Source organism: Pelecanus crispus, chromosome 4 (assembly GCF_030463565.1).
Source record: "Pelecanus crispus isolate bPelCri1 chromosome 4, bPelCri1.pri, whole genome shotgun sequence".
Classification (NCBI taxonomy): domain Eukaryota; kingdom Metazoa; phylum Chordata; class Aves; order Pelecaniformes; family Pelecanidae; genus Pelecanus; species Pelecanus crispus.
This window is the reverse complement of record NC_134646.1, coordinates 49,635,238-49,655,074: the sequence shown is the minus strand read 5'-3', so window position 1 is coordinate 49,655,074 and position 19,837 is coordinate 49,635,238. Positions and strand designations below refer to the sequence as shown.

At 38.5% G+C, this 19,837-nt stretch overlaps 1 protein-coding gene across 9 annotated transcripts in view; it reads right to left on the bottom strand.

The window, feature by feature from the left end:
- TENM3 (teneurin transmembrane protein 3) overlaps window positions 1-19,837 on the bottom strand; it is a 320,001-nt gene that overhangs the window by 47,241 nt on the left and 252,923 nt on the right. For 6 of the 9 annotated variants that reach the window (XM_075709612.1, XM_075709614.1, XM_075709615.1 and 3 more), the window contains 4 exons: window positions 16,188-16,334; window positions 8,374-8,590; window positions 7,206-7,325; window positions 6,546-6,807 (listed from right to left, as the gene is read on the bottom strand). In XM_075709612.1, the coding sequence (XP_075565727.1) occupies window positions 6,546-6,807; window positions 7,206-7,325; window positions 8,374-8,590; window positions 16,188-16,334 (746 nt within the window). Of the gene's footprint in view, window positions 1-6,545; window positions 6,808-7,205; window positions 7,326-8,373; window positions 8,591-16,187; window positions 16,357-18,874; window positions 18,902-19,837 lie in introns of all 9 variants that reach the window. The other 3 variants (XM_075709610.1, XM_075709613.1, XM_075709618.1) reach the window with 2 other exon arrangements.

The window sequence follows — 19,837 nt, the reverse complement described above, 5'->3', positions numbered from 1 at the left end:
TTGTTATATTGAAGCTGCTTAGTTGACACTTTCTGCTGAAGGATTTCAAAGATATCTCTGTTATTTTTATGTGGGGAAAGGAACCACGCAGGAGAGGGAAAACATTCTCAACTGCTTTTTTCAAAAGAGGCAAAAAAGCATCTTCCATCAAAGTGAAAATAGCCCCTTCTTATGCTGCCACCCATGTCCCAGGTATGGACACGTAATGATGGCAGTAGAGCCTCTAAGCACCGCAAAGCTTCAGATTTGGGTTGGGATGTCTAATTGCTCCTGAAGGAGCAGGAAGGACTTTCAGGTGGTTTATTATTTGCATTACCTGTGGATTGTAAATACTTTGAACTAGAGCATTCCTCCATTTATTCTGAAGACAGATAAGTAGGATGCCTCAGGGAAAGCTTTTCCATATTTCCTGATCAATATTCACTACTCAGACATCAGCTCACCACTTTCTCATTTCAGAGAGGTGCAATGATTCAATTTTATTCTTAAAAGGTTCCTCCCCCCTCTACCTTGTCTTTTCCTCTGAGCTGAGGAGTTTTTGTTGGTGATGGATGGATGGATGTCAAAGGTTTCTGCGCAACATGGATGAAGACAGCCTATACTGTCCTATACCCCAGTCAGGACATAAACACTGAGAGCCAGCACTTCAGGTGAACAGCTACCAAGCATCACAGCTTATTGGAAAAAAAAAGAAGAAAAAAGTATCTAGACACACTTATAAAAATAATGCTTCTCTGGTGGGAAGAGAGGGCAAAGGATGCTGAAGCACAAGCCCAGAGCTTTGGTGGTGTCAAAGGAGCATCTTGGGGAAGTAAATTTGGAAAGCTTTATTTTACTTTCCTGTCTCCTAGTCCTAAAATCTGAAGACCAAACACTAATTAATATTAGTCAAAAGCAGACTTCAGGGAAAGCATTGTCACAAATATTAGGCTTGAGACTTCAGTGGGATCAAAAGCTGGCTACTAAATAAGTGCTAAGTTAGCTCTCTATGCGAGAGAAATCCTTGGACACTGCTTTTAAACAACTGCCTGTCTGTGTTGAATAGGGGCAAATAATGTGGTTTATGCTCTTGAGGAGGGCAACAGGTGCTACACCATCCTCTGTGTTAGCACTTCTGCTGGGACATAAGGAAAGATTTGTATGGTATTAATTGTATCTATCTCCTTCCCAATAACAGTAACAAAAAATCAGAAATAGTATTTTGACTCATTGTCTGGCACCAATGGTTATTTACATCTGATATAAGTAGGCATGCAACTCTTCTTCTCCAGTAAGACTACCACAGAGCTGTAGGAAGTAAAGGAGGAATTGGAAGATACTGGACAAATTAAATTCAGGTTTAAAAAATCTCAGTTCTTAAATCTTCGAATGTTTCTTTTTTCCCCACCAAGAACCTGCCATCACTGAGAAGAAATGACAAGCAGTACCATCACTTGGAAGGGAGTGAGAGTGGCATAATTTCTGTTTGTAAGTCTAGTCTGCTCTCCCTCCGTCCAATATATGCACAGTATCTAAGCCAGAGAACAAGCAAATCTCTTCTATACAAACAAACCCCACCCCGCCTCTAGAGAGAGAAATGATTGTGAACGTATTCCTTTTCTTAGACTTCGAAGGAAAAACATAAACCAGCTAGGACCAAAAGACAAATTCCTCTTCAAGGCATCAGCAGGACTCTCATATACTGCACATTAAAACTAGCCTAACAGATGGAGGTCTCGGTAAGCAAGAGGAGAAAAAAAATAATATGCTTGTAACAGGACACAATTTAATGGACTTCAGTGGTCTCCTGTTACGACCGTTGCTTCTTTTACAACTGCAACTGTGGAAAAGCAGGGTTAAACACTTAGGTGGTCTTCCAGTACTCTTGGCTGAGATAACAGGCAATAAAGAGGACACCTTGAAGTTTCAATTTCTAAGAAATTCCACTGTGTATTTGGATTACTATCAAATTAGAAACTAGGACACTCATACAGTTCTCCGCAAGGTTTAAAACAAAACCCGAACCCCTATTATTAGTTTCTGTAGAAGCCTCAAATATCTGCTGGAAATCTGACTTACAACTTCCTTCTTTCCATAAAATATCCCCTGTAGCAACTTATTTTCTTGAGAACTGTAGAAATGTAGAGGTAAGGTTATGCATCTCAATCTCTCTCCCAGAATCAAGCATTACAGAAAGAATTAAACAGTTTAATGTTCATCTGAAAAGTTAAATCATCAGGCACAGCAGAGAGCATCCTATGGGAGCCGTGACAACACATCAATTGTAAAGCAATCAGGAAAGTCACTGGGTATAAAAGTCACATCAGGAATCACCAGCACAACCAAGCTGTCTGTACTTTACCTTTTCCAGAAACTACCTTCAGAAAGGCTGATACCCTAAGGGCACTGAGTTATAGCCCAACCACCAAATTCTAATGCTTGACATTTTATTCATGGATGATCAGCCTTCTCGGAAGGACAGCTATGAAATATTTAACCTACAGGACTGAGATAAGGGTCACCTCTATTTTCACAAAGACAGAGGTGGTTGTCCCGAGAGTTCAAGCTGGTTACTGAGTCACATAAATTGTGCAGGGCTCCTCGTCGCTGCTGGCCAGCAGGACTAAAGCTGTCCAGGCTCTGGAATGCTTTCCTGCTCCAAAATGCAATATGATTCAGGTGACATGCTCCGATGGTATTAAGAACCCTGAATAAGGAATTTAATTCAATTGGGGGGAAAATGCCTGCTGTATCGCTGTGATTTTTTCTGCAAAATGAGCAACCTCAATAGAGGATTTGAGAACAAATTTCACAAATGAGTGCAAACTTCAGTCCTAATGTCAGAAAAAGGTTCTTTGCTGAGAAGTAACAGCTGAACTGCTGCATTAAAATGTAACATCATCTTGGTTTGAGAGGGGTAAAGATGGCACTTTTAGATACAGGTAGACATTGGCAACTACTGCTATTACACAAAAATTGAAACCAAGGAGTAGTAAAACTATACTTCTTTAAGTAGAAGCTGAAACTGCTCGTTTCAAGATGGAACAATCTTTTCCTTTTAAAAAAAGACTTCCCCTATAATTGAGGCTCTTAAATGAACTTATAAAGAAATAACCTTGAGTTAACAATATAAAGCAAGGAGAAATGAAAAGAGGGAAAAAATACTTGTTTTTTCTAGACTTAAAACATTGGCTGAGATACCACAGAGAAGAGGGATAGGAAATAATCATACACGTGTAGAAACCTAAAAATATGTCCATAAAAGAGGTGTCTATAAAGTTTCAAACAGAAAACAGAAGAGAAACAGAAAATGTGCTGAAAAACAAGGACACATAAATGGAGATATTTGGCTCTAAGAGTAATCTCCATTTTTTTCTCAGTACAAACTTGAAGTTCTGGAGAGTTTAGCTAAGTGAAACTAGGATGCGGCATCCATGTAATACTGGAATATCTAGACATCCTATTATACTGCCCTTTTAAATGATAAAATAGGTTAATATCTTTGCTGAAAATCTGGCCACCCTGAAGTTACAAACAGTTGGTTTTATTAAGTCACTGAGGCCCGATTTTACCCTGAATTCTTCTGGGTAAATAAATTGTGCCAACTTCTGCTGTCCGTATTGCCAGTAGTGAGAGAGAGTCGGGGAGAGGGGAAGAAAAAAAGTGGGCAACCTTGAACATATAATTTGAAGGAAAACTTTTCAGTCTTCATTCTCCCACACACTTGAGGTGATGGAAACAAGCTGCTTGGGACCTGCCGAAGGCATCTTGCAAGCGTACATAACAGTGGATAATAGAAGTTTAGGAGAAGGAAAGCCTCAAAAACTCAATTTCAGAATTGCTCATTGTGACTCACATGTGGCTTTCCGCCAGACCACACTGCAGTATGTCACAAACAGACATTTATTGTACAAGGAAAAAGACAGCAATGACATTACCTAACATATAAGCAGCTCCAGCTTAACCTGATCTCCCTCATCTGCATGCTGTTTACTGTCTTGTTCCAAGCTGATTAATCTCAGCTAGTTAAGTCTAGGCAGAGCATGCTAACTTGCAATTAAAAGTAGATAAAGTCATGCCTAAGTAGTCCAAATTTAGTTAACATGTTATTTATTATCACCCCTCTTGAGTAACGATCTGTGGGTTCTGTGACCACCCCTTTACCCACTGTGTTTGTTCCTGCCCCTTGCTTGCCTTCTTTTTTCAGTTTTCTTTTGTGCTGCTTCTTTGGTACAGACTTTAATTCCCCCTCTGATCAATTTGGGATTCATAAGCCACTAAGTACACTCTTTTGGAAACATTATCTCCAAGGCATGATGAAGCACTTCAAGGGATGATGATTACAGCAGCACATCGTTTTCTCCTGTAGTACGTGACAGTGAGTGCTGTCACACCACACGAACAGGGTGACTAATACTGACTGAAGGAACGCGGGGAACGGTTTCTTTCTTTGTGCCTTCACCCAGCCTCCCACACTTTAAACTGGCATTGCCCCTTTTTTATGAAAAGATGTACAGCAGTTCCTCTGGAGCTGAACAGTTTGGAATGGAATCTGGTTCTGCCCATCTTTAATCATAGTAGTGAATTTTTTGGGAGACAGACTGTTGATCATTATGCTTTTCCAAGGGGAACCTGACCCTAAAGGGGTACGTCCCAGGCACAGCTGTGCAGCTCCCACTTGCCAAAGCAGGGGATTACATGTGTGATGAGCAAAGAATATAGAAGAAAATACTCCTTGATGTTTTGTTTTGGTTTTTTTTTTTTTTTAACACAGTACCGGAAACAGATTTTCGCATACATAACGACAGTACTATTTTTACCTCCTCATAAATGACCCATCAACACCAACTGCCTAGGATCCTCCGAGAATACGATCTTTCCTTCTGGCTGGTTTTCTACGGAAGTCAACTTGACCCAAGAGTCCTGCCTGTCAGACCCCCCACCTCACTACTTTTGAACCTGAGAGCCAATTTCAACCACATTTGAAACAGTAGAAATCTCTAAAGATAATTCCTTTTATATGAATAAATACTAGTATTTTAATAAACCTCTAGGATTTATTAAGAAAAGGGTTCAGGTAGAGAAGAAGTAGCCAAGTTGGTACTCCCATGAGAAAAAGGCTGAATGCAGTTTGTGGGGGAAGGACTGGATGTGGCAGATAGCTGGAATTATAGCAATGGGTGGGAATTAGTAGGAATCCAGACTTCATCAGTCCCACTGCTCATGAAATGACTTGTTTACCTAGACATTACAAGTGTTTTTTGAAAATATGTATTTTCTGACATTCTTCTATTATTACTTTTTTCTTGATTTATACCCCATCTATCTAAGCCATTTTCCATCACTTCAGGAACTGAAGCTATCATCTGTTGCCAAAACAAGTAAATCAGAGCTGTTTTTCAGTGGACTGTGTTTTGCAAATACTTTCTTTTAATTGACTTGGAACTATCAAAGGCACAGAAATGATAGTGAGGATAAAAGCAACAATTTTCTAGTGCAGTCTAGATTTGTATGTGCGTTTAATTGTAATTTCCTTACATCTTTACTTTAAACCTGCTCCTACCATGAATTGCTTAATGATTTTGCTCTTTCCTTAAGAGCTCTGCATGAAAACATTTGAATACATTTTCTCTGTTTCCCTTAAAGAGACAAGGACATTTCTTAGTGAATGGGAAACAGAGTGCCCTATGTAATTATGACATTGTGAAGGTGGGGGAGAGAGAAAGAGAGAGAAAAGCGAGAGAGAGAAAGGAGGAGGAGAGAAAGGAGAGGGAGAGGAGGGAGAGGGAGAGAAAGAGGGAGGCAGAAAGAGTGCTGTTTCACTAGGAAAAGTTTTATCAGAAATCAATAATGAGATAAATATTACTTCTTGAAATGCAACTTGGCTTTAAGAGTTGAGGAAGACTATATTATGATTAGTTATTTGAGATGGAGGAATTTAATACATCTATGTTAGAGAAAAAACATTCCAGTCACAGCTTTTTTCATTTAAAGCAAGGTTTTGATGTTAAGTCTTACTTTCGGTATTACAAGTTCTGAAGAAGTAGATTAACACACATGGTCATTGGCTTGTAAGCCTGTCCGCAGCATTACAGAGAGTTCTTCTAGTTCATAAAAATCTGAGTGTCATGCTATTTATTAGGACTAAACAGATAAATTGAACTGTATGGGTCTTTCAGACATAGTGGAAAAACACCTTTCATTTTCAGTTTCTGAGGTGCACTTCCAAAAAGGGGGCAGTCAAACAAGTCAGATGTACTATAGTGTGTCCATTTTGATGGGCCAGTGCCTGACTGATGAAGACATTCTGTAAATTAAATGATGCAAACAAATATAAAACCCGATACTGGAGTACACCAAGCTTTCTTAACTTTTTTTTTTTTTCAGATGAAATTTTAAATATCATCCCATAGAATAAATAAATCGGTCTGGAAATAATCACATGTTGCAAATTCTTAGCACTTAGTCAGAATTATTTATTTTTCAACAGTAGTTTGCACTCTTTTCATTATGGTTGCTTAATACTAGCCTGTGATAAAATGCTATTTATTTGAAGCACACTTTACCTGTGTCTCTGGGATGATAGGACTATCTTCAGGAGAAATTCTGAAGAAGGTGGATAAAGGTGATGACACGATAACAGGGTTTGGCCTTACAAATCCGCTCAGATCACAACTAGGAATGTCATTCTCTTCCTTCTTCATGACCAGGGTATCCATGACATAAAAGACATTCCAGGGAATCCATACCGTGTGATACTGTGTCAGGAACGGTGATCGCTCAAACACCAGTGTCAGAGAGGCACCACCATTCGCTACCAAGTCAAACCTAGAAAAAAAACCCAACAGGGCTAGCTAGTCAGCAAATTCCCAAAGCCATCCACAGCCTCCATTTTATGGATGATTCTTCATTCCATTGTACTGCTCTGAAGGCAGAATGGCTCTACTGGGAACAATGGAGAAATGAATTAAATTATATTACATAATACTTCACTAAGTGAATGGAGAGTTTGGGATGCTGCATTTAAATTAAGCAAGCCCTTCTACTCCTGAACTATATAATCAGCATGTTTTACATTTGAAGAATGTACAAAGTACAACTTTGGTCAATCACTTTTTTCATGTCTTTGGTTTCCATTATTTTATTATTATCTTATTTTTACAAGCAGCTCTTCAGTAATGCCTTCGCTGTCTTTATGACTTAGAAGTGATTCAAAGGGAACTTACATTCCATCTTGGCGAGTGATTGTATATCCATAGTCTGGATAGTGTAGAAAGGAGACATTGACTCCAATGAGTGGTGTTCCATCAGCAGTTAATACTTGGCCCCTTATGACGGATGCAAGACTGTGAAAAAGATGCAGGATCAAATTACAGATATGCTTTTTTCGTTCTCTTTTGAATGAATAAAAGCCAGCAGAGCGAACACACACACACACACACATCCTTACATGGCATCAACTACCATTAAAAAAACATTCCTGAGACTCTAACCCTTTTACAAGTTCACATAATTTACACTGCATAAACAAATGCCTTGACATCTACAGATAATAATTTTGTTTCAATATTGTTGATTTTACTTTGGTTCATTTTGTCCGTGCTGAGTTACTAAGACCAGAAATTCACTGAAGAATTTTAAGAACTTGTAAACTCTAGATGTTCCCACTGCAAGTCATACCTCTGGCAGACTCTGAAAGAACAACGTACTTTTCAATTAGTATCAAAGCAATCTGTAAAACTGCAGGGACTATGAAGTACAAAATTTAAAAGAGCAATAAGGAACGTTTGTGCAACAACTTTTAATCAACTGCTGTGCCCAAACACATTAATGCTGTTAAATTACTGCAAACACAGTAGTTCTAGTGTAAATCATCTTCTTTCACTCAGTGAGATCCCAGACACCTGCTTCCTGTTACTGGTTTATTTTCAGGTCATTACTGCTTCGTAGAGCACCAGACAAATAGTTTATGCAATTATACTGTCGTGCACTTAACAGTTCTATTACATTAATTCATAATTTATATTATTTAGTGAGCTCAGTTTAAAAAGTGCAGCTTTGCTTTTCCTTCTGAAGTGTTTTCACTGCTTTGATGTATTTCCAACTGTGCTAGCCCCAATCAACTGGTTAAATAAAGATTTATTTAATCATGAGTGAAGTGCCCTGTTACAATACAGGCACTACGCATGGCAAGTACCTTCTGTAACCTCCTGGCACTGGCAATTTGAATTTTGCAGGACACGAGAGAAAATAAGCAGTTTGATATGTTAAAAGGTCTCTGCTCAAAGTCCATGCCATGAAATTTGTAGTCACAGTGGATCTTCTGCTAAACGTGAATGTCACACACTCTTCAATTTTTTTCGTATTCATGAATAAATGATGAGTCATGCTCACCTCTTATTAAAAGGACTTTCTCCAGGTATGACATGAGTGCTGTCTGCTCCAATGAGAAAACTGATCCGGTCATAAAATGCTTTGGCAGCTTGCTGAGATGGCGACTGTTGGCTTTGGCTGATAATATCTTGGGGATCAGGTAGTCCACGACAATAAGGCTGGTTTTGGCAAGAACTCTGCAAACAGCAGTCAGGATCCATACAATCAACTAGCCCATCTGTTGGCAGAAAGTCACACAAATGAACAAACTCTTCCTCCTGCCCCTTTGCATGTGAATGAGCCAGCCAGCAGAGAGATTAAAAAAATTATGTAGTATGAAAGAACACTAATAATTAACAGTTTAATGAATTCACTTTCAATTAAGGAAAGAGAGTTTGTTTCCACTGAGTTCTTAAAATCCTATGGAAATCTGTGCAAGCTGAATATACTCAGTATCGTGTATAAATTAAACCTATTTATTCGATACTTTTCTAAAAACGTGCTGAACAAACCAGAAAATGAAGGCACTCAGGCTCTGCATGCACTGTTAACTTATAAATATTAAACATTTTGGGTGGGTCTAAGTACCCCCAGCTTTTATCTGAGGTTATTTGGCTTGCACTAGAGAAAAGAAACAAGTAACTCTCACTCTGCTGTTTTCCTGAAGTTTTTTAGCATATCTATACTGCAAGTAGCTTTAAATATTTCACAACATTTATCAAGGTGAATTCCTGTATACGTTGGCAGACAGATTTTGTTGCTAGTGGCAAAGGCAATTTCCACCACTATTTTGCATGAAAATGTATGAGAGAACACAATCTGTATTTAACATTTAGATTTTTTTCTCCCAAGTAACAAGCGATAGGACAAGAGGAAATGGCCTCAAGTTGCGCCAGGGGAGGTTTAGATTGGATATTAGGAAAATTTTCTTCACCAAATGGGTTGTCAAGCACTGGAACAGGCTGCCCAGGGAAGTGGTTGAATCACTATCCCTGGAGGTATTTAAAAGACGTGTCGATGTGGCACTTAGGGACATGGTTTAGTGGTGGACTTGACAGTGTTAGGTTACTGGTTGGACTCAGTGATCTTAAAGGTCTTTTTCCAGCCTAAATGATTCTATGATTCTATTTTATTCTGAATAAACTGATGAGGAATGCTGGCCAGTATAAACAAGATTTAAACACATGGGTGCTTTTATGCTTATGTGCTGAAATATTCACATGTAATGAGCATTAGATCTGTCACATCACTGGAAATCTAATTTGGTGAAAGATTAAAATCAAGATCAAATTGATAACTACTAATTTGCTGTAAGTAAAGTCATAAGGAAAATGAGCCTGGAAATGTCAGCTACAGAAAATTTCTAGATGAATGTAATACGGTATCACATCGCTGATAATTGTTTCCCCAAAAGAACAGCAAGACTGAAATAGCTCAAACATTTTATTATTCCATTTAGATTAGAGAGGGAGTTTGCTTGCTGCACTAAACTGAAAAATATACCAATGCAGCACTCGGAGGAAACCCATGACTGCTTCTCTCAGAAAATAATCTAGCTTTAGAGTAAAACTTCTTTCTGAAGGGAAAAATATCACCCATTTTTGTTCAATCGTATGTTGACAGAGTGTAAGTAAACAGAGATCTTCTAAAGGTATTCCTCTAAGGATTGCTGTGCTATGTGGATCAGTTAGAGGATTGGCAAAATAGTAAAGGACTGGGTTTTCTATTCTTTTGCACATCTAAAATTCTTATTTAACTTGGCTGACATTGAAGTCAGTTCAGGGAAAATAAAAGGAATGAAAAAGTCATCGTTAAGTATATCAAAGTTTAAACTTTTTTAAGAGAAAAGGAAGAACATTGATTTTTCCTGGGATGAGGATATGTCAGAGGGTTGTGTTGCCATTCAGATAGACCTCGACAGACTGGAGAAATGAGCTGACCGGAACCTCATGCAGTTCAACAAAAAGAAGTGCGAAGTCCTGCACCTGGGGAGCAACAACCTCATGCACTGGCACATGCTGGGGGACAACTGGCTGCAAGGCAGCTTTGTGGAGAAGACTTTGAGAGTCCTGGTGGACGCCAAACTGAACATGAGCCAGCAACATGCCCTTGCAGCAAAGAAGGCGCCAGTGACATCGTGGGCTGCATTAGGAGGAGTTTTGCCAGCAGGTCAAGGGAGGTGATCCTTCCCCTCTACTCAGCACCGGTGAGGCCACACCTGGAGTGCTGTGTGCAGGCTGGGCTTTCCAGTACAAGAGACACATGAACATACTAGAGAAAGCTCAGTGAAGGGCCATGAAGATGGTTAAGGGCTTCACACATCTCTCCTACAAGGAAAGGCTGAGAGAGCTAAGACTGCTTAGCCTGGAGAAGAGAAGGCTTGCGGGGGGAATCTCATCATTGTGTACAGATACCTAATGGGAGGGTAGCAGAAAAGACCACCTTTCAGTGGCACCCAGCGAAAGAACAGGAGACGACGGGCACAGACTGAAACACAGGAAATTCTGTCTAAACATCAGAAAAACTTTTTTTACTGTGAAAGTGGTCGGACACTGCAACAGGTTGCCCAGGGAAGTTGCGGTGTCTCCATCCTTGGAGATACTAAAAACCCAACTGGACATGGCCCTGAGCAACCTGCTCTGGTTGACCCAGCTTTGAGCAGGGGGTGGGACTAGATGATTTCCAGAGGCCTTTCCAACCTCAAATAGTCTGTGACTCTTGTGATTTTCTAGTCTCATTCTCATACAATATGAAACCCTTTCCTAGCTGAAGTACTGACCTCCCTTGCTGGTTTTAATTCTAGAAACCTGGATCAGTGTCAAAGCTGGGGGTACTGATGGTTAAAAGCATAGTTTTGGGGTTTTATATCTCTGTATGGTCTCCCAGGCAATATCTGGTGCAGTTGCCAAAGAAATACTCAAATTTCGTCATTCATCTTTGTTAGTTTATAAAAAGCAAATGTACATCTGGAGTATAGTCTGCAGGTCATAAAACTCCATGAGATTGACACCTTCTGAACTAATCAGCTGGAAATGCATTTTTACAAGCCTCTCCGCTAACATCAATCAGAGAAAGAATCTCATTTTCACCAGCCAAGATACAGGGATACGCTGTTTGTTATTTTTCTGTGGAGTTTATCAGCAGCTTGCCCTGGCGAGTGACGGATGGTTATGAATCTGGCTCCTTATAACTTGAGAAAACATTTTTCATTCTTTCTCTGTACTTATGTGGCTAGAGCTATCTAGTACCACTAAGTTGAGTAGTCTATTGCACTGTATGAAGCAGAGTAAAATTTCCTTTCTGAAATGGCTCTGCAAAATTATTGATGAATTTTGTTTAGCCTGAAAAATGTGAGATTTAGCTCAACACTGGCTTATCAGTTATATCACTCCAATACGATACAGAAATTATAAAGAAAACAGAAACTCCTACAGCCAGCTGGACAATCATTATCAGTCTCAGAAGGCTACTTTGTATTTTTTTGTTCTAGATGTAAGTGGTTCTATATACAGAAGACGCAATGACTACGTTATTGTTTTTTTTCTCAAAAGCTACAGTCTAGCTGTAAAAAACCCGACTAATGTTACTTTTCTCTTTGTTGCAAAATGCACAGAATTGCAATGGAGCATGTTCTGTTGATAAGATTGCTTATTTGAAGAGACTAATAAAACCACCAAAACATTAAATGAGTCAAGACAGGATTCCCACACATATGGATGTCTAAATAATAAGATGTATCAGTGGGCGTGTTTGCTTTTGAATGGAATTTAAAGGGTATGTATAAAACTGCTGGAAGGAAGAAAAATAGGGGGGACAAATTAAGTCCTGGGCACAAGTTCTGCCAGTGTCAAGGGGAGATTGTGGCCAAGGACCTACATAAATCACATTTTTGGTAAATAAGTTGATTATATATTTAAGCAACAAAAAAATCTCCATGAAGTGAAATTCAGTGCCTACATAGGAATAATACAGTTTTGGAGCTACAGTGCTGGCCATCCCACCAGGACGGTTTCACTGACTGTGGCACATTAAGGCAAGAGGCTGGAAAGGACAGAAAACTGTATTAACAAACCTCAGTTATCCTCACATAGCTCAATTTTACAACAGGCTATAACAAATGGACTAAATTATAGACACAAAAAATGACTGCCTGTAGGAGCAGCTGGTCGGAAAAGCCACAAAAGCAGAAATAGCCCTTGATTTATTCTTGAGCAGTTCACAAGGACCTTGTTCAATGTTACTGCTGCAGTATCTCTACAAGCATACCTATAGCATACTCAAATTCAACATTCCTGGTGGAGTGAAGAAGCCTAAAATATAAAGTGCTGGGCTCTAACTGAGCTGTCACTCCAGAAGGAAATCTTGGAGTCACCGTGGATAAGTGCTATGGATATATCAACCCAGGACTCCCCAGCAACCACAGATGCAAACAAAAAGCTGAAGAATGATGGGAAGTGTTGGAGCACAAACCAGAGAACATGAGCATGCCACTGTATCAGTCCTAATTCAAGTACAAACTTCCTGAAATTTCCTGAGCTTGGGTTATCTTTGTACTTAGTAACCCTTCTGATACTCAAAACATTCTGTGGCAGTAATTTCCTATTTTAATTAGCAGCCTGCTAGTATACCAAAGAAAAGATAGGTTCACATTTGTCCTACTATTTTTTTTTCCTAAGCATCTGTTATTAGCCACTATCAGAGAAGAGGCCCTGGTTTAGGTAATCGTTAGGCTGAATTTGTACTACCCTGTGACAATGCTTATCAGGAGCGGGCTACCCTAGCCTATAAAGTAATTACAAAAATACAATAGTGCTAAGTACTCTTTGCTTTATTACAGTATTTATTTTCATTTTAGTAATAAAAGAATATTAATAATCCCTTAAATCCTGCTGGTGGAAACTGTAACTACTCTTAATAATTGGATAGGAACTAATAAAAAGCGAACTTAACAAAGGAATCTGTTCAGTAAAGACCGACCTAAACTAAAGAGTAAACAGCTTATTCTTCCTACAGTGATGACAAAACATGGCCCACTTTGTTGAAGTATAATAGTGACACATTTTTTCCCAAGTAAAGAAGTTAGGCTTATTCCACCCATGGACGACTCTGACACCCCCTCTCCCCACAAAGTCATTAGGAGTTTAATTCAGCCTCAGGTCTGCTTGTTGCACACACATTCCTTGTGGGTTGCTAAAACATAAAGAAAATCCTGTATTTTATTATCCAAATCAAACACATGGAAAAATAAAGAGTGATCCTTAAAGAGAAAGGAAATGATCTGCAAGACTCTCAGAAATCTGTATTAAAAGGAAGATGAGTAATAATCATCCCATCATATGTCAATAGTATCTAGACGGGAAAATGATCAGGTATGCCTTGGTGTCATTAGTATTTCCTGTGGAGAATATTCCCATTGAGGTCCTTGGGATGCTCATGTTCACAGGATTTGAACAATCAGTCCCAGAAAGAGCTAAGCATCAAGGAACAGCAGACACTTATTAATGAATTTTACTCATATTGATATATGAAATATACTTTATCCAGTGTAGGATGAAACACAAACATTAACCACAGCATATCAATTAACTAACAACCAAGATAACTTTAATTATATAACCACTGAGCCTAGTGTGATGTAAATCACTCTACCTGCAGTCACCAGTATAAATTCAGCGTAAGTGCTCAGATAACCTAATCTCCCACAATAAACAAATACAGCAGAGGCGTCCTTGTGCCATTCCCTGTAGCTGTCTGGAATTTGAATGGCTTGCTCTAGAGATTAGTGGGCTGATTGCAGGTACTCTTGGAAAGGGAAGAAACACTGCTTCTCTTTCCAAGTGGGTTTCTGGCAAAGACGACTTACTTTTCCTAGTTTTGTTTGGTATGCTTCCAGTTTTTACTTTCATTTAATTGTTATATTTTAACCCTTTTCCTCAGCCACTAGTCAAAGACTGAAGTGAATATGCTCTGTACTGAAGCATATAAATTAAATTAAGGTCCACTAAAAGAGAAATGCCAGTGACAAACAGCATTATATAGGTCAATCATGGCAAAACAACTATTTGGCCAACTCCTTCCTCATACATAGCTGCATAAGGTCTGTTTGGGAAATAATGAAAAAAAATGAGAAAAAAAGCAACAAAATACCAGCATTAGGCTTTTTTTTTTGTTTTGCAATATTGTTCTTTCTTCTTGAACTGTAAGTCATCCTGTTAGATCCTTCTGCTCCAATTCCTCATTCCTTTTCCCCTTTCCCACACAAACAGCTATTATTGTTTTCAGTCTGAAGGAGCATCTTCTTTTCCCTTGCTCTGCTTATGTGCATTCCTGTTCACCTTGCTCCTCTTCCTCCCACTGCTCCGTTATCTGCTCTTGACTCTCCCTCTGATATGTCATGTCCTTCTACTATCTTTAACGTTTTCTGGATCTGTTTTAGTCTATCACTGGGCTTTCAACTTTTTTCTCCTTTTTTTTCCTACATGATCTATTTTTTTCCTCCAAGTTGTTTATCCTCTAACCTAGTTTCTCTTCCTCCTTGCTTTGTCTCCTTTCATGCTTGCAGGTTTCTCTTTCTTCCTTATGTTCATAATCCCCTGGCTCACCTGAACTTAATTGCCCAAACAGCACACCTCTGCACGGATGTGCTATGGCTAATTGTTCCTCTGCTCCCTTCCTACATGAAGAAATTCAGCTTCACACTAGCTCAGATTGCGTATACCAGACTGCGTCAGATTCTTCAGGCCCCTGAATGGGCAAAACTGACTCAAAATATATAATGTAACAGAGAAGGATGACAAATCAAATGACGTGTAAAGCAATAAACAGCAGCACTTTTAGCCGTGTTATTTATTTTCCTCGGGAAGTAAACGCTGCTGTTATTTATAGTTTGTGATGTCTCAGGTCCCAACTGCAGTTGGGATGTGAGAGCAAACAGCCAACCAGCAATGGCAAAGGCATACGCAGTCTAAAGCTGAAAAACAAAGTCACAGATGACTTTATCATCATCCAGAGACCCTAATGGAGTTTCTTATCTCTGCTCCAAATCTGAAAGTATTAAACAAAAAAAGAGTTGACAAAAGAAGGGGAAGACAGACAGACAATAAAAGCATTATGCTGATCTAATATTTCACTGCATTCACATTTAATCTTGTTTTTCTGTGTTTTTTTGTGTAATTCTGTGGAGTCATGACGAAGTCACAGCCTCTCTACCTTCCCTACCCTACAACGATGATTGCAGATTGATTCCTTAAGTCAACAGTCCTGCCTGCGTCTCGCTGCAGATTGTTACCTGTCACCTGAATGACAGACTGCGGAAAAGCAAGCCAAAAGAAAAAAAAAGGACTTCTGGGAGCAACCTGTCAGTCATCTGAGCATTCACAGGTTGTTGAGGGATAAGATCTCTGTAGACCAGGCAACCAATCGTTTCCAGCAATAGTATCAGAGGTCAAAACGTAAACTCCCTGTTTGGCCTTCTCTCTTGGCATAATTTCCTTGTGAGGTCACTGAAAATTTGAACTCCTTCCTTTTTTTTTTTCCCCTCCACTACAGTTCACTGAATTGAGACTATGTTTTATTCCCATATAAAAGAACATTGCAGGGAAACTAAGGTGACATCCATCATTTTCTAAGTACGTAACTCACCTGTCGTAAGCATCTTGCAAGGCTTTGCTGATACGCCATATAAAAGTACTGAATACCGCAGCGTATTCTTACAGGCATAAGAGCTAGTAAAATGAGTGTATGGTTCTCACGGCAGTATTTCATCACCTGACTGTAAAATCTCCATTCCTCAACAGGTTCTCCCCAGTGTTAAAGATCCAGTTGGTACACCTTACCTCCTTCGTTGTCCTTGCTGTCTGTGCAGAGAGTTTCCATGGCTACGTCACAGCCCGCTCCCCTCCATCCCGGCTGGCAGACGCAGTGCCAGCCATTTTGGTCCAGCGTGCACCTCCCGTTGCTGTTGCACAAGCCAGGGCAGCCCTCTGTTGAAACAGACAAAGAAGAAAAACCACAAGCGATTTAAATATTGCAATGATGTAAGAAGAAAAAAAAATACAAACAAGGGACACTTACTGGGAACAGGCCTTAAGAACAGCACAAATACTGTAATTGCACATGGAGTGGAACAGCAACATTACCTGGGGAACATAATTCTTAACAAAGTGGCATCTTTGATTGGCCTGACACTTGAGACACCACTTACCTGTACAGGCAGGAAATAAATGCACCAATCCTCTAAATACCTGCAGGCCAGACAAAATTAAGTTTGTTTTTTATTTTTTTTTTTTTTTTTTTTTGGCAAAGTAACAAGAGATGAGTGCGTAGTGCAAACACAGCTGTGTAAAATGATACATTTTTCTGTGCTCATAGAATAGATCATTATTTGCTTTATGCAGTATTGGTTACTTACTGGCACAAATGTTTAAGCTCCCTGTTACTATGAACAAATCCCTCCAAATTCTTAAGTAGGAAAATGGGTATGATTTTAAGCACATAATAAAAGAGAACGTTAACTTTATCTGGTCTCAGAGTTGCCGTATATTCATGTGAAATTACAGTGCGTTAAATAATTGCACAAAGTATAGGCCAGTTTTAATGACTATACTTTATGCCAAAAATACATTCCTTTTCACAGAATAAGCAAAGCCCAGGAAATAGTGAAGCAGCTTAGCATCTATTCTAACAAACATTAGGATTCAGGCTGCATACGGATGGGACAGGACCAACAGGATTTCCAACTAAATGTAATAGCTGTGCGTATTTGATTACTTAGGACGGACAAAATGAAATACCATAAGGACCACAATAAAACATTGATAGACTGAACAAAAACACGGTAGTGACGTGCTTCAAGACAGATAGCAGAGAGTGATTTTTTGTGACAATCTCCCTAAGGCTTTTGTGCTGTTACCTTTATATCCTATCTTGTCTGCTTTTATGGCCAAGGAGGGAAAATTTGGGAAACAATTAAAATAATTTAATATATCCAAAATCGATAATTGTTTTCAGTCTAACATTGCATTAAAAAAAAACAGTTATCTGTCACTTCCTAGTGATGAAATCTGGCATGCAGCCAACATGATCTGTATGAGATGACAACATTATAAATAATGTAGATTTTGGTGTTCCTTATCTATGACTATGATAAGACACTGACAGAATCAAGTACAGATATGGCACTAAGTATTTCATGAGAAGGTGGCTACAAATCAGGTATTTTTGGACGCAACAATTTTCTGTAAACTTTTATCCAAAAAACCTAAGTAAGTGGCTAAGCACTTCTTCACTGTGTAGACCTACTACCTCCGTGAACTAATCTACTGAGCCGTTTTGGTTAAGCTTAGTTAAGCTTAAGTCTTTCAGAAGTAATAGTCTATTTTTTTCTTCTAAAGACTTTTGAAATTACTGACTCCTTTCAACCATGTAGCTCCAAATTACACACATTCCCAGAAAAAAGTTATAAAGGGTGCTTAACTCTTGTCAAATTACTCTTAGAAGGCAGAGAATCAGGACAACCTCTTGTGAGGAAGTACGGTGGTGCTACAGTTATAGATATTGTGCCATCATGCCAGGCTGAGATTAGTCTTGCTAGTCTTACTCTTTCAGACTGTAACTGCTAATAGTATTTGTTGACGTACTGAGAGCTATTTTTTTCTTAATCCTTCTTGTTTAATTTATGGAAGACTTACATATTTAATTGCAATACTGACAGAGCATTTTAGGAGTCAACTGGGTACACTCAAGACTTATTGTGTGAAAGCCTGGATATTGCCATGAATATTGCCATATTCTAATGAAAAAAACACAAATAAGGAATAGAGAAAATACTCAGGGAAAGAGGGGTAGGAATATTTTGAACATTTTTCTAAATCAATTTTCCACCATAACTGAAGATACCAGAATCTTTGCTGTTTCATGTTAGGCTTTTGCATCCTTGAACCTTTTAATTGAAAATGTTGCATACAGTATACAAGCTTTTTCTAGCTTCAAACACAATACAAGTCATAATTTCCCATAGATTTTCTACATTCAGATAACAAAAGCTTAAAAGCCTGGGGTATTCTATTGATCTGTCTATACACAAACACACACATATCTGTAATTAATCTGTTCTTTAGAACTAATGACACTTGTTCTGTGACAAGAGTATCCCTTTGCTTTGTTTCCTAAATATTTACAGTTTTGTAAGTAGAGGTCCAATGACAAAACTAACAAAGAAAACGCACCAAACAGCAAATGAATACTATCTTCAGTTTTTGGTTCAAATAAAATCTAATACATGTATACCGTTTGTATATAAATGTATAATTACTGATAAAACATTGATGTATATGTATAACATAAGCAAGATTTCATTTTTAATTTGAGATGAGTTGAAAGTCATATGAGTTAAATCTATAATCCATGGAATGTATGTAAGAGAAGATTCTTTTGCCCAGACTAGTATGTTTGTAAGTATGTATTCGTATAAAAAAAGTACATGTAGGTATAGGCATGTCATCAAAGAGCAAATATACAGTACCTTTCACTATCTTATCCAAATAGTGAGCTTGAGGATTAAAAAGAAAAAAAAAAACAGACAGACATTTCAGAAGTGTCACATAAAACAAGAATTGTTCAGAATTCACATGCAAATCAAGCAGGTGCACCTGACGAGAGATCTTACATTACAAAATGAAAATGTATTTCAAAGCTTTTAAAAATGCAAGAAATTCTTTTCAGCAAACGTCGTCATGATTCAATGAAACTATTTTAGAAAGGAGGCCTGCAGAAGAAAGAGAAGCTACCTTTCTGAGACTACGTTTTTCTTCTGACTTCTCTTCACATGCTTTGATTTTTATGTATAACAAAAATATAATCAAAGCTAGTTTAAAAATTCAATTTTCAACACAACGTAACAGTAATTACTTAGCTTGTGAGCTTTAAAACACTGACCACACTGGAAGATCTTTGATTTGCAGGTCACGTATGACTCTGGCAGCATAACCAGCACACTATCTTAATTTCGACTGGATTAACAGGATTTTTAGGAGGAATAGTTTTTTTCTGCTTCAATTCAGCCACAGTTAATTCTTCCGAGCACACACACCAATTATGTAAAATAAGTTAGATGGTATATATGGGGTGGAAGAGGGCATAGTGGGGTTAGTAGCGTGGTGATCCATTTCAATTGGAAAAACATGAAAATTAAACTTAGGCTTTAGATGTATAAAATAAATTACATGGTATACCCAAGAATAGCAAGACTTTTTTTTCATAAGTTATGACACTGAAAATTTCACAAAAAATTTGAGGAGGCAGATGGATGAATGACAGACAGAGCACAAGATGGATTTAAAGCAGCAGGCCCTACTTTTAATACATGAAACAGAGCAGAGATGGATTATATGTTCCCTCCTTACTTTCAGGAAATAGACATCAACTGCAGTTGTGTTAAAGGGGTTAACTTCATATAGCAAAACCATGCAGGACAGGCCCATCGCAG